This window comes from Caretta caretta, chromosome 7 (assembly GCF_965140235.1).
Source record: "Caretta caretta isolate rCarCar2 chromosome 7, rCarCar1.hap1, whole genome shotgun sequence".
NCBI classification, from domain to species: domain Eukaryota; kingdom Metazoa; phylum Chordata; order Testudines; family Cheloniidae; genus Caretta; species Caretta caretta.
The window spans coordinates 6,867,015-6,882,788 of NC_134212.1; the positions used below are offsets into that span (position 1 = coordinate 6,867,015).

At 40.5% G+C, this 15,774-nt stretch overlaps 1 protein-coding gene across 28 annotated transcripts in view; it reads right to left on the reverse strand.

Annotated features, from left to right (window-relative positions):
• Positions 1 to 15,774, reverse strand: part of MAGI1 (membrane associated guanylate kinase, WW and PDZ domain containing 1) — a 486,586-nt gene that overhangs the window by 214,457 nt on the left and 256,355 nt on the right. For 27 of the 28 annotated variants that reach the window (XM_048856812.2, XM_048856808.2, XM_048856831.2 and 24 more), the window contains exon 2: positions 13,337 to 13,453. The exons of the other annotated variant lie outside the window; for it this stretch is intronic. In XM_048856812.2, the coding sequence (XP_048712769.2) occupies positions 13,337 to 13,453 (117 nt within the window). The remainder of the gene's footprint in view (positions 1 to 13,336; positions 13,454 to 15,774) is intronic. 28 annotated transcript variants of the gene reach the window in all.

The following is a 15,774-nucleotide window of genomic DNA, read 5'->3' on the forward strand; positions in this document are numbered from 1 at the left end:
ACTTTAGATTAAGGGTCAGTGTTTTAACCTCACTTTCCACTTTTCCATTCGGATAGGTGGTGTAGAACAATCACCTCCTTCTTGAGACAGGACTCAAATTAAACCATGAATCACTAAGAAAAACACACAGGCAAGCAATATCTCCAAGTAAGTCTCCATGCTAATCAAGAATCTACAGTTACTGTGCTAAGTTGCTGCTTGTGGTTTGTGCCCCTTTACGATTAACATTTGGGAACAGAAGTAGTTGCTATATGGGAAGATACAGCTGAAAAAGTTTCTTTACATTCAAAATGTTACGTGTGTAGGGTCACAGTTAAAGAGCTACCTTCTGCTGTTATATTCCATCAGGCTCTATCCAATGGGCAGCTGTCATATACATTTCATTCCATAAAGTCAACTTTGGGTCTCATCTATGTTACTGAAATCCCCAACATGCTCCAGCGGACAGACCTCACAGCCTTCTGCCTCTTACATCTGCTAGCAGAAGCCAAGAACACCACTATCTCTAAGAACTGCATCCCACACCAAGCATCATATAGCACTAGCCACTGGAATACCTATGGAATTGCAGACTGTATTTGCATGAACACCAGATGAATGTTTGATTAATGCAGTCACAATTAATAGCAAAGGAATTCATAATGCTTTACCCATTCACTATAAAGTGCTACCTGAAAGCCAAGGTCTCTCTCAGGAAGGAAATAATACTTGTAAGGAGAAGTTCATTTACAGAAGAAACAAAATATAAATAAAAGAAACAAAATATAAGCATAGCTGAGGTAAATGAAGATTTGAACAACAGATCTATAGAAACTTGAAATGCTAGGTGAAGACATACTGGATGGCATGTAGTACCTGAAAGATGGCTATCACCTTCAAAACATGTTGAAAGTTGTTTATCAGATCAGAGTTAAAAAGAGGGAGAGAAATCAAATAGTGTTACAATTCTGAATTTACCATTTTAATGGCACTCTCAATGTTCTTTAATGCTGGTAAATTACAAAATGTCTATCCAACTAATTCTCTTGTGCAGTTAGTTATACAAGATCTTATCCGCAAGTTTTTCTACAAAACATTAAGCATTTTGGGAGCGGGACAAGAGGAGGCTAATATTAGAAACCACTACAGTGAAACTATTTCAAAAAAAATATAGATGTGAAAAAATGAGCAAAATACTAATGAACATTATGGGGGTGGTACATTCCTCAAAGATTCCATTCTATTATCCCACACTGTTGGGTCTTGTCTTCATATTTTAGTGCTCCCATTAACAGGATTCCACCACAAGACTCACAATATTTGCTGTTTTTCTGAAAGCCTCAGCAGCTGGCAGCAGGAGATTCTATGAGAATCTCAGCTTCTATTTTTTTTATTATTATTATTTTTTTTAAGTTTCCAGTCTCCATGCAGAAAAAAAAGCTAGCACACCCTAAAGGCTCAAACTAGCAGTCAAATAAAAAGAACCCACAATATTTTTTCAAAATAATCCTGGCTTTTAAGCCAATGTCATGATTTTGGGGGCTGACTCGTGATCTTTGCATGCCAGGGGCTGACACTGCTGCATTTATATCCATCTCTTCTGTCAATCTCCAGAATTTGAAAAGAAGTCTAGAGGGCAGGGCTTGCTTTGTTTTGAAGTATTTCCCCCCTGATTCTTAAATACTACAGAGAACAGGCTCCAAATGCTGCAAAGAACCTCTGCATAATTTTGAGCATGTGACTATTCCACTTAGTTGTGTAATGTTAAGTAGACATCTAAGTTTTCACAGGATCAGAGCTCGTGTCACTCCAAAGCATGATTATGTAGTTTTTTTCCAAACCAGTTTAGACATAATGGTATGTGAGACAGCTAAATTCTACATTTCTTTATTAGACTGTGAAGGGAAAAGCTCCAGCATTTGTCTGCAAGTCATAAATTTGAAGTGAATTTATTTCTGACACAGAGTTAAAAATCAAGTATCAGAGGGGCAGCCGTGTTCGTCTGTATCCACAAAAACAATGAGGAGTCCGGTGACACCTTAGAGACTAACATATGAAGAAGTGGATTTTTTACCCACGAAGGTTTATGCCCAAATAAATCTGTTAGTCTTTAAGGTGTCACCGGACTCCTCAGAGTTAAAAGTTTAAAACCTCCTGAGGTGCAGCAGATCATAAAGAATGAAAAGCAGATCAAAATCCTATGGCCAGTGAAGCTCGAGGGATCCCCTGCTGTCTTTTCCCCCTTTTGCCTGCACAGACACAGCAGGTCCATGCTGAAATATAGGCACAGATACCTGCAAGACATCAGTATCCAGCCAATTATTTAATAATACACATCTCATTTTCAAGACATATTATCCCTTCTAAGAGCCATTTATTACACATTCTCACTTAAATAGTAATTTTCACAACCATCAGTGAAATAGATGAGTTCACTCTTAAATTGCTAATTAGGTGTGATCTGGGACATTACAAAACCCTTTAAAAAGATATCAGGGAACTCTACTGTTCCCCTTAAACAAATCTACTCTGGCAACCACCCAGGAATCTCGACTTCATAACTCAAGGCCCTAATTATTCAGGAGGACATGATATATCCAGATCATTACGATTAATAAGAGATTTATTTCCCTTTCCATGGAGATAGAACTAGAAATATTCCCTGTAAGGTGGGGGGGGGGGGAGAAAGAAGGGGGCTGGCTATATTCACTGACTTGGATTAAAAAAAAGAAAGAATTAATTTTACAAAGAGAGATTATTTCTAGTACGCAGTATGGCTCCAAAAAGAAACTACCTTGGAACCTGAAAGTTGTTTTATACGAATATGTAGCTAGCTTCCTTTGCACTGAAATAAAATACCGCTACTTTACAAGAATAATACAGTGTGCAAGTCACAAGGAAGCAAGGAAAGGTACTATTTTGTTGGTAGATTTGCCACAGTTCATTTCCAAAGACTCGCAATGGTTTTTCAATCTTTTGCTTAAGTCAATTTGAAGGGGCACCCTCAAACTCAGCATGACTCTGCAACTGTCGTACCCTTTCTATTCTGCCAGAGTACAAGTGTAGCCAAATCTGTGGCTGATAAACACAACTCGGGCACTTCCTCTTGAAGGAAAACATTCTTACATATTTTGCATTTCATTTACAAAACTGGACTTCAGAAGTAAAATGAGAGAGCTGTTTGTGTGACTCCTGTATTCTACAACAATATTTTCCAAATAAAGAAACAGGACAGTTTTGTGTGACATCTTTCAGGTCACTAAGCAGTTGTACAAAAGAGAACTTGCATGCTGGGGTTTTCTGCCACCTTCTGACTCAACAGCTGTATATTCATATTTCTTGGAGTGAGGGACTTTTCCAATAATTCTGTGTCTGAACAAGTTTATCATGATCCACTCAATTGTCACTAACATTCAAGATGAACTAAAGAACAGCGTTAAAGAATATCTACCCTCTTTTGACTTTTCCCTTTATTCTAAATACGGACCACTCATTCCATTGGATTGTTTTATCGTGGCAAAGCACAGAGCAAATTCTACTCAATACAGCTATTAACCTTCAACGCAGGTTTTGTAGTTAAAATAGAGAAACCAAACATTTTGTTTGACGAAATGAAAAACCAGGACATGTCAGCCAGCATGAAAGACACACTTGGGACATGGAGACATGACACGAAAAACCTAGATGTATGTTCACTTTAGGAAATGGTTGGCTATATTACCTCTGACCCAATGTCTCCAATCAACACGGTGCTCAGATTTACCATTGCTGGGCTTCGTACCTTGCTGGGCATGTTGTAGTTCTTTTCTTCCACTGTTTAAACTGTGAAGGTGGGTTAAAACATGTGACTACCTTCATTGACAACCAAGATGCCTTCTAAGGTAAACCACAGATCTCTCTATGTCCCATGTTTGAAGGAACCATGGCAGCTGAGCCGGAATTTACAGACTCTCTGTGCCTTTCTGCAGGTTCACAGCCTTAAAATCTTTCAGAATTTAGAGGACCTGTATAATCTCTGTCTGTATAACAGCCACTTCAGACGTCCTACAGATGAACAAAGCAATCCCGAGAAACTACAGCACCCAAAATGAAAAATGCAACACAAAGCATCCCAGGTATTAATAAAGAAAACAAAGGAAAGCAGACAGGAGATCTCTTCCTGCACATCTTACCCAGATCTTGCTTAGCAAGTGGCATGGGAGAGTCTATGAGGCTGAACCACGTAGAGTCTGCATTTCTGCTTTGGACTGCACTGGTTTTGATGCCCCTTCCAGTTTCAGTCCTGTGTCTCTTTGAAATAAAGAAAGCTACATCTAAACAAAAAGGCACATAGATGGAGAAACATTAGCCATCCTACAGACTTATTTCCGAACCTAAAGAACCTCCAACAGTTCCATGGGTTTAAAATGTATACGGATTTAAAAGTAGGGCCCAGATGGAAAAATGTCTGAGGGCCCTCAGATTAAACAGAGACAATGGCATATACAAATAAACTAACCTACATAAATGTTGCTCATGCTGCTCAAAATTGTACATTAGCGCTTCCTATAAGTTAATATTTGCAATAATTCTCTCCCAGAAAACTTTAGTCTACAGCAGAGTATTTTGGGTGCCTGCAATGCGCTTCTCAGAAATACAGTGACGAGAGTATTCTGAATGGACTGGGGGGTTTTCCGGTATATCTATTGTGCAACAGTATAGAAAAAACCCATTGTAATTTATACATGCTGAGTGAACATATTCAAGGACACCGAAAAAGTGCTCTGAAAACAGACTGAACAATACTCTCTAGAGAATGCAATAGGATGAAACTGAACTTTTCAGACTATTAATAGGTGATAAGGATACAGTGAAAATTTATGCTTTTTTGTAAACTGCTTCATAGCTAGGACAAATCCTGTGAAATAATTAATTATCTTTTCTGTGCTAGGGCACCTTGTTCACACTGGCATTCATCCCTGCTTTCAAAAGAATGCTTTCATAATCCTGGACACTGCAACTTTTGTTACTACAAACACTGTAGAATTACATGTATACATACAATAGCAAAGGTACCAAAAGGCATTTAGATAATAAGCAATGCCTCACTTCTTGAAGGCTTTTGATAATTCAAAGAACATTTACTTATATAAACCTCTGACTTACTGCTTATGAAAGAAAATAACTTGGGACTGTCAGCAATTCTGTTTATCTTAAAAAAAAATAGCAACTAAATCAGAAAGTGCCATTCTAAGAACCGTAGTATATAACAAATATGTCTACTCATATTATACAGGTCTTTTCATTAGATTCCAAGAATTAGCTGATGCACACAACTGGCATCCTATAAATCATAATGAATATTCGTTTTAAGAAAAATCAGTTGAATTGTCATTAAATCCAGACTAATTAGAGCCTACAAGAGGGTTTGAATGTATTTCTACCAGTTCATTTTTATTTGCCTTCTTTTCCGAAATACTGTAGGTTTCTCTGGTGCTAATGAATACAAAGGACTTCATCAGTTACCCCTAGACATCACCAGGCAGCTGCTCTGCAAGCTTTGCCAACAGACTGCCAAGAGCCTGGCCCATCTAGCTCTACCCGCCACTGATCAGAAAAAGCCAATGGTGCCTAATGTAGTGATTTATTTTGTGATGGGAATAAATATACATGGGGGATTAGAATGTGCCAAACCCATTTTCACTTCTAAAATTATTTTAAATCCAGGCTTGAACCCGGGGTTTCTACCAGTGAAATATGTACGACATACAAGGAAGAACATGCACAGAGTTGCAATTATTAAAATAAGTACATTCAACTACCACTGAGCCCATTTACCCCAGAACTGATTGTGGTCCTTTATATCCATTTCATAATTTTTCTCCTATACTGTGACATCACAATTTCTTGCTTTGTGTTATTGGCCTTCCTTTAAAACTTCAAAATTTCCTTTCACAGATGTGAGGAACTCTTGGAATGGGGGCCCTCTTTCTCAAGTTTTCCACAAAAATGTAAGAGAGCTTGAACAAACCAGACGACTGGACGTTACATGGTGCTGGTTTTCCAAGTCTCCTTAGAATTCCATCCAACACTTATTCAATGTCTGTTGAACTGTTGCTTTCCATCTCAATGTGGCACCTTCAAGGTCAACTGTAGCAAATGGAGCTGGTGCTCTGGGATTCAAAACACAGGAAAAAACTGAACTCTGGGAGACTTGGCTGCTGCAGGGAACATGACTAGAAGAGATGTAACAGACCTATCTAACCTTAAGTGAGCCAGCCAATTTATCCCCCCCAGTATGTGTTTATTTTGGGAAACTGACAACTACATCACACAGTTAAAGAACCCAGAAGGACTTAAAGGAAACCTTCAGGGAAAAAATTTGCTATGCAGAGAAAGAGCCTAGGTCTAAATCTCTGCCCTAAGAAAGCCATGATACTGACCTTGGGTGTCTCTGTATCTACAGCAAAAACTTCTACAGCCTGACTTCTTTTTAAAGTCTGTGGCCAAAAGGACAAGACAGACATTATTAAATCCAAGGGTAACAGAATGGGAACGAATGCAGAATTTACATGAACTGGGAGGTAAGTGATTGCTGACCTGTGTTATTCAATTTTGTATCACGTACATTGCTTTGGCATGTTGTACTACCTAATAACAAAAACAATAACAAGGCAGATTCAAGCTGCCAGGCCCACTAAACGTATATCTCACTGCCTGAATGACTCTCAAGATACAGAAGACCCCCAGGGAGTAGCAAAGGAATCAAATGAATGGGGCCAGGACACAAATACCAAACAAAGCCTGTCTGGAGGTAATAACATCTTTCTTATTCTTCTTGGTCCACTGTGAAAAGGGAGCTACTGTCACATCTCTGTGAATGAGCAACTAGGACAAATGGCCAGTCCAACTGGTTTATTTTAAACCGGTCCATTTTAGCATCATTTTAAGATGGAGATGACCTTGTCTGCCCAGCCTCCTGTATTTAGACATGCTGTCCTATTGTCATGTAATTGTCGAACCGACGGACTGCACACACCTATTGTAACATTAAAGTATGTCACTACTGGGTATTATTGTCAATGATATAGTACAAATATATTCCAGACGAACCTACTTGGAAACACTAATTCGGAATGCAATGTTCTGGGGAGGTTCTCATGTTTACTCCCAACCAGCCATGTTTTCCACAGAGTAACTCTTTATGGCTGTCCTTTCAGAAACGATGTGATAATGTTAACCAATTAGCATAGCCCAATGCTACTTTTAGTGGGAAGAGTGATATTTCCAGGAACAATAGTCTGTCAAAAATAGCACAGAAGGCCAACCAACCTGAGGGCCTCTAGCCTCCTCCAAACCCAGAGATATTCCAAAGCCAAGTCTACACTATGGACTTTCGCTGACGTAGCTATGTCGGTCAGGGGTGTGAGGAGATGTAAATCTCTGATGGACACAGCTGTGCTGGCAGAATTCCCTAGTGTAGATGCAGTTATATACTGGTATAGATAGTTTTGCTTGGGGGTGGGTGAACCTGGAATAAGCTTAGACCGACAAAAGCACAATATTGCAGGGGTAACTTGCATCCACACTAGAAAGACTCCTCTGGTGTAATAGCAAAGGCTTCCTAGCGCAGACCTGGCCCAAAATTGCTAAACTGCCTCCAGAACAGTATTCAGTGTCAGGAGCAATAAAGTCATTGACTAGCCTAGAAATATTGCATTTCTTCTGATGGCCTTAATGAACCCGTACCAGGTCAGAAACCAGAAATGATGCAATGCCTCAGAGTCAGGCAGGGCTACGGGAACCACCAGAGACTGTCAGCGTTCTAGACACGTGAATCACCCAACATAACAGGGGTCTCTAGTCTAGCTTTGGCAATGGATACTATGCCTAGGGAATGATGAGTGTGGTTATTTATCTGAGTGAGCGAAGAGAGCATCCTACCTCGAGTATCTTAAGGTGCTGCCTTCTCAGATGTGAAGAAACCCCCCCCCCCCCCACAACACCTCAGAGCTGTCATACTATACAGCAATGAGATGTATAAAAATAAACGATTGGCATTACGAATGAACCTTGGGTTCAACCGACACGAGAACAGTCTCGGTCTCTAAACTGCATTTTTTTTTATAAGGTTTGTGTAGAGTAAGTGAAGTGTCATGTCTCCTGCATCCTGTCTGGCCCTAGCCTTCGATGATTAAGTTGGGCCCAGGATCTTTAGAAAGCTAATCTTGCACGTTTGGGTGTACCAGTAATATCAAAGTCCTCAGATCTCATGAGATTTGAATTCAGAGGCCCAAGGCCCATAGGAAGGCTTATCACATCTGCTATTCACTATGACCTTAGCAGAAGATAGAGGCTGGTGTAGGTAGAAAGAAATTGCAGGCAGGGGTCTTGTGAGAGAGAGGCTTGTAATGCCTGAGGCAGGAAAGGAAGTAAAGAGCAGAGTCTTTGTTATAAGGGTTGACCACAAATCTGGCATAGCTTCAGGAAGGGTCATGCCTACCTGGCCCTTACCATCAGCTCCTGCGGTAACATGCAGTCGTGCATTTACAGATTTCTGTTTAAAAGCCCAGTTGGCACCCTGGATATTTTATTAAGCATTAAAAATAAAAATAACTGTATGGGCTCTGTGTGTGTTTGTTTGCTTTTATACATTGCACGGTAAATTTGAGTTTATTTCACTATTGCAAGGTCTGGTTTCTTTACAAAGTAGCCCCTGTGCTCAGTGGGTCATTTGCAAAGCCATCCGATCTCTGAATTCTGGCTTCGCTCTTTACGTGCGATTGTTATTTCACGTTCCAAAAAATGCAACGAGAGCTGCACCTCTCCACTCCTCTGTCCCTGTGTCTTTATGAGGAAAAGAGGTGTGGTCTTACCCGGAGTTAGCTAACTCGTGGTACATTCCTTGGGAAGATGAGACAGAACGTAGTTTTCACAAGAGTAGCAGATGGAATTAAAGACTAGTCTTCCCCATAGGATTTAGCTCAACTTGCTAACTTATGTGGAAACTACAAACTGCCTTGTCTTGACTAGAGTTTTACCTCTAATTAATTGACTCGACTTACTATGATTATTTGTATTACCGTAGCCCCAAGGAGCCGCAGTGATGGTCCAGGACCCCACTGTACCAGGTGCTGTATACACACAGAACAGACAGACAGTTCCTGTCCCCAAAGAACTGACAATCTAAGTACAAAACAAGAGACAACAGATGGATACAGGCAGATGGGGAAGTACAACGAAACAATGAGACCATACTGGTCAGCAGGATAGGCAATGCTCATAACACCACCCCTTTTCTCCTATTGAAGACAAAGCCTTTCATTTAGTTTTGTTGGGTGGTTTGTCACCCGAAAAGTCGGCAGTAGTTTTACGAGCTGCTGTTTGACAAGCAACGCGGTAAATAAAAGCCCTTCATTTTTCCTTTACAGCATAACTTGCAGCCTAAGCCAGCTGAACTACAAGGGTTTGGTATTAACCTCCTAGAACTTAGGGGGGAAAAAGCCAGTTTATACCTCCTTCTCCATCGTACATTAATTAACCATCACTTCATTTAGTTCTGATATCAGCAACAACAAGCAGCAAGCTGTACAAGCATGCTCAGTCTGAGTGACCTTGTGTGCTTGTGGCATGTTTACCAGATAATCAGCAGGGAATTCCATTTTCAAAATACAAGACTTCATAATCCATTTGCACTAGAGATTGGTCCAGAGCTCTGGATTTACTGGTCACATGTACCAAGGAATAAAAGTATATGAGTATGCAACTAGATTAATCTCTAGACCTGTAAAAGCATCCCAAACCACCATGCCTAGAACGGGTTCATTGAAATTCACACATGTACATGTTAAACGTCATATCAAAAAGCTGTGACTGATCTCCTTTCCACAGCACACAGAGGAAAAATAAAATGTTACCCAATGTATAGCTCTGAAAGGACAGGGGTATGTAATAAATAACCTCCCCTTTGCAGATTTTTCTACTTGTTACATAATTGGAACATGATTACAGATGTTCTTATTAACACCAGAAGAAAACATCTCTCTCCTTGTTATTTTTAAAAGGCAGAAATCACTCTGCCCCTTCCCTCCCTGCTTCCCCAATTCTAAATCAAAGCATGGCAAGTTTAAATTCGAGCAGTTTAACTCACAGTCAAGTTCAATAAATCTGAGAAACAAATCAACAGAAAGCATTTCCAAACGTAACCTTGGCAACACAGAAAATGCTTCAACAGAACTTCTGCACGTTTTCTTTATTTGCGGTGTCTGAAATTGGAATACAAGGCAAAAGAAATACATGGGCAGAAGGATATTAGCATCAGGACTCTGCAGCCACTGAGCCGCAAATTGCAGTCATTCACATTCCAAGAAGGCATCTTGTTCAGTCGTTCTTTAAAACCTGCAGCCAGGCACTTTACAAGCATAAAGACTCATCACATTTTGGACGGACAAACTGGAAAAGGGAAGTGTTCAATAGAATCCGTGTTTATTCATTATACCTACGCAAAGCATTTCAAAGAGTACTTTAGTCCCTCCTTTCCACTGATGAAATAAGACTAACGCAGCCATGACACACAGCTATTGTCATGAAAGGAGTCAAAGTGTGTCAAACATTTGCCACACTACGGTATCCATTACTCCAGCCAAGTATTTAATAGATAGCCCTCAAGGAAGAAATGGGCATGTTATCTCAGCTACCATTACATGGGAACTGTTGGCAAGGGTTGACTTTTTGATAGCCACTACACTCAATATTTCAGTAAGCCTCTGCAGTAGATAAATCAGCTGCTGTTCCTGTAAAAGATAGGTAAGCCTCAAAATGTTTGGCAACTCATTTAAATACTTCAAGATTTAGATGTTTGCTTAAATTTTAACCACGCCCCTTAGGAGAGCTGCCATTACTTTTCCAGTGTGCCCTGAGTGTACTCAGATTGATGGGGAGCATCTTCGCCTCTAATATGGTCCCCGCATGAAGGCAGGAAGTGCAAAGCAGTGACACATTGGGGGGAGGGGGGGGGCCATTCCCCAAACTCCAAAAAGGCCAGGTTCAGTTTGAGCTTGGAGCAAAGATTCAGGTAATTTATTACACAGTTCTCCTGAATCTTTAATGGGCAAAAAATACCTTTCTGAACTGAGGGGGAAATAGTTTTCAATTCAGGTAGGTTTTTTAAAAAAAGACTTCACTTTTTTTTTTTTATCCAGCTTGACAATTGCACGAAAAGGGAGGTTTGTTTCTAAAGAGTTTGTCTGTTCCTGTTGCTTATTTCATGCTTCAGTTCAGGATGATGTAGTGCCCATCTTTAAAAAAGGGAAGAAGGAGGATCCTGGGAACTACAGGCCAGTCAGCCTCACCTCAGTCCCTGGAAAAATCATGGAGCAGGTCCTCAAGGAATCAATTCTGAAGCACTTAGAGGAGAGGAAAGTGATCAGGAACAGTCAGCATGGATTCACCAAGGGCAAGTCATGCCTGACTAATCTAATTGCCTTCTATGACGAGATAACTGGCTCTGTGGATGAGGGGAAAGCGGTGGACGTGTTGTTCCTTGACTTTAGCAAAGCTTTTGACACCGTCTCCCATAGTATTCTTGCCAGCAAGTTAAAGAAGTATGGGCTGGATGAATGGACTATAAGGTGGATAGAAAGTTGGCTGGATTGTCGGGCTCAATGGGTAGTGATCAATGGCTCCATGTCTAGTTGGCAGCCGGTATCAAGTGGAGTGCCCCAAGGGTCGGTCCTGGGGCCAGTTTTGTTCAATATCTTCATAAATGATCTGGAGGATGGTGTGGATTGCACCCTCAGCAAGTTTGCAGATGACACTTAACTAGGAGGAGAGGTAGATACGCTGGAGGGTAGGGATAGGATACAGAGGGCCCTAGACAAATTAGAGGATTGGGCCAAAAGAAATCTGATGAGGTTCAACAAGGACAAGTGCAGAGTCCTGCACTTAGGACAGAAGAACCCCATGCACCACTACAGACTAGGGACCGAATGGCTAGGCAGCAGTTCTGCAGAAAAGGACCTAGGGGTTACAGTGGACGAGAAGCTGGATATGAGTCAACAGTGTGCCCTTGTTGCCAAGAAGGCCAATGGCATTTTGGGATGTATACGTAGGGGCACTGCCAGCAGATCGAGGGACGTGATCGTTCCCCTCTATTCGACATTGGTGAGGCCTCATCTGGAGTACTGTGTCCAGTTTTGGGCCCCACACTACAAGAAGGATGTGGAAAAATTGGAAAGCGTCCAGCAGAGGGCAACAAAAATGATTAGGGGACTGGAACACCTGACTTATGAGGCGAGGCTGAGGGAACTGGGATTGTTTAGTCTGCGGAAGAGAAGAATGAGGGGGGGTTTGATAGCTGCTTTCAACCGCCTGAAAGGGGGTTCCAAAGAGGATGGAGCTAGACTATTCTCAGTGGTAGCTGCTGACAGAACAAGGAGTAATGGTCTCAAGTTGCAGTGGGGGCGGTTTAGGTTGGATATTAGGAAAAACTTTTTCACTAGGAGGGTGGTGAAACACTGGAATGCATTACCGAGGGAGGTGGTGGAATCTCCTTCCTTAGATATTTTTAAGGCCAGGCTTGACAAAGCCCTGTCTGGGATGATTTAGTTGGGGATTGGTCCTGCTTTGAGCAGGGGGTTGGACTAGATGACCTCCTGAGGTCCCTTCCAACCCTGATATTCTATGATCCCCCATTAATGGCATCATCCCATTTCTACAGCAGCAAGCAATGATGTCTTAAAAAGGTTTGAAATTGCACAAGTCAAATAAGCATCAAGAGGAAATCAATTTGAAGAAGAAAGATCCTGTTCTTATTCAAAGGTACTGAGCAATACAAGAAGTAGAGCGGGGGTGGGGGGAACCAGACTATCCGATGTTAACACAGAACTGTTTCTACATCAAATGTTTGTCCAAGCTTTACGTAAGGTATCAGCCAACCTGTAAATGCTATATAAATTGTGGCTACATGATGGAACTCTGAAATGCAGCAAGACAAGGTGTGACTGTTCCAGAGCACTAACCAGCAAATCAGAACTCCAGGATGAAATGGTTTCAGTACCAAACCCGCTCTTTCCCTCGCTCATTCCCCACCATCTCACTTCCTTTCCCGTCAACTGTAAATTTATTTTCAAACCTTTACCCATCGCAATCCATTCTGGAACTACCCATCCACATTTCACCTGATCTCAGCCAATCCACAGACACTACTTTGCCGGCAAGGAGCCACGCATATCATCTTCCCCGCTGTCACCAACACAAGAGCCCCATAGCTGTAAATCAGATCTCTCCTATAGCAGTGCACAGCACCACTTAAAGTTTACCACCAAAAGGATTTAATTTTATCTCATGAACTCCACTGGGGGAATTTTTCATTACTTACAAGGCACAGCATGGCGATAAAGGTTATCTCTAATTGTCTGCTGCAGCTCGTGATCTGGAGATCCTTTCTGAAACCTCTGGTTGAGATAATGCCTCAGATCTTTGTTCAGTCTACTTCCTGCAAAGAGAAAACAGCTATTTAAAAAAACAACAACAACCACCCCCAATATATGACCAAAACAAGACACTCCAGTACACACGCTTCTCTCTCTGGGAAGAGGATGAGAGAACCAATGCCACGGGACAGATGTCAAGTCACGATGTTTAATATGTTACTGGAAGGGGTCAGATACTAGGGTGATGAACAAGGAATAAAAACCTACATAGAACAGAAAAAAAAAACCTCTCTCTCAAAACAAAAAAAAAGTTGATGGGAAGTTCCTAACCAGCTCTATTCCCAGCTACACAGAAAAATGACAAGAAAATCTATTTCTTGCTGGGCACAGCTAAGAGGTGCTCATTCAGGCAGTAGCAGTTAGAGGTGGGCAGGAAATGGCTTTCCAGTCATGGGAAAATGCGTCCCATCCCAAATCCGCATAAAACATTAAAATCTTGAAACTGTTGGCTGACCGATCTTCAAAACAAAAACATTCAGTCCAGGTCAAGCAAAACATTTTGTTTCAATTTAGACTTACGTTTTATTTGACTGTCGTTTAAATTTCTAAAAGAAGAGTCATTTCGAGTCAAAACCCAGAACTTTTCTTTTAGAAAATGGCCCACTGTACCGTTGCAGTTGGTCAGGGAGAAAAAAACTTGGGAGCTGGTGATTTTATCGAGCAAGCAGAAACAACAGAGGGAACCCCATTGGTCCAAACAGCTGAATGAGCAGGGGGGATAGGAATATCCTATATGCATAATGCCGTTCCAGAACGTTTTATAACAGAATTGTTAGCATCAGAATAGTTTTTAAAACTCTAAATAGAATTCTTTCACTAAAACAAAATTTCATGTGATCTTCTCCAAATAACATTGATGGTTTTTAAAAAGGTGGAAGCAGCTGAGATATTACAGCAAGGAAAATTAGGTAGTGTCAGCACACCACATTTATAAAGACTATGAATCAGATATAGCTTTTTTGCCTACACATGACTATAAATCAATACAAGTATAAACTTTCTGGTAATATAGTCATTCACAGACCGGCAGGGACTTAACGTACTGTAGTTAAATCTGATTATGAAACACTTCATTTAGAAACAACCATCTCCTCTACAGCTGTAAGGAGCTCTACTCTATCAGAGAATTGTGGTATTAATAACTGCTCTGGACAGTGAAAAGCAGCCATTGTTATTAATTCTGTTGAGTTCCCACTAATGAGCTTCCAGCAGGACTCTGAATTCGTACCATTTTTTGGTTTTGTTTTTGTTTTAGAACATTTTTATACGCTGCTTTATCATATACTCATTTGTTTATTTCCATCTCACCGTCAGGAAAGATCAAACATACTCATTGTAGAAGCACCTGAAATAAGCCCAAACTAATGAAGGTTACATTGCATCATTATACTTTCCTTACTTGTTCTGGGAACATCCCTCACTATGCCGAGCAGTGGCTCACCACCCAAGTGTCTAACAAAAATAGTTAGAATAGGATGTTAAAAGTGATTTCCTGTGGGATGGCTCACTTGGAGCTGGCTAACTTTTCACTGTGGCAATTCAACCTTCACAAGTGACCTTCTCAATTCTGTGTATGTGACAGTAAGGGATATTTCCTTCTCTTACTTCTAAAGGCAGATTTTGCAGGAGTCAAAGGATGGCATACCCTGAAAGGATGAATCACTGAATTTTTCATCTTTTAATTCAACAGCTAGTCCTTATTTTTCCCTCACAAGCCAATGTTAAACAAGGTTATGCATAAGCAAGAAACAAACATCCCAAACATATTTTGCATATAATGTAAGAAAGTATTCCACTGAGAAAATTAACGCTGTGAACTGCATGCATTAAAAAAAACAGGTTGTCTTCTGACATGCATTATGTATTCAGTTATTTGTGTCGCAGTAGTCAAGGCTCTGCTAGGACGTCCTAACTATATAACTTATAATGAATGCATGATACCCTTCCTTCTAGGGTTGGTCAAAGTTTTGGAATGCTTTTTTCCCACAGAAATACCTTTTGTCCAAATGTTGACTTCTTTGTAATTTCTATTTTATCAAAAATTGCACTGAAATGTATTTAAAATTTTCATTCGTAACATATTGTATTCGGTTTCAGAAATAAGCCATTTTCAAAAATGAATTCTTTGAATTTTAAAATTTCACCATGTGACTAAACTGACCAAAAAAGATTTAAAAATGTATTGCAAAAATGAGAAAAAAAAATTTTAAAGTGGGGGGGGGGATTTGCAATTTTTTCCTTCATTTTTTGACTAGCTTTCCATCATGCTATGAAACTCTCAGATTCTTGCTTTTCCTTTCAGGAAGCTGTCACCTAATATACA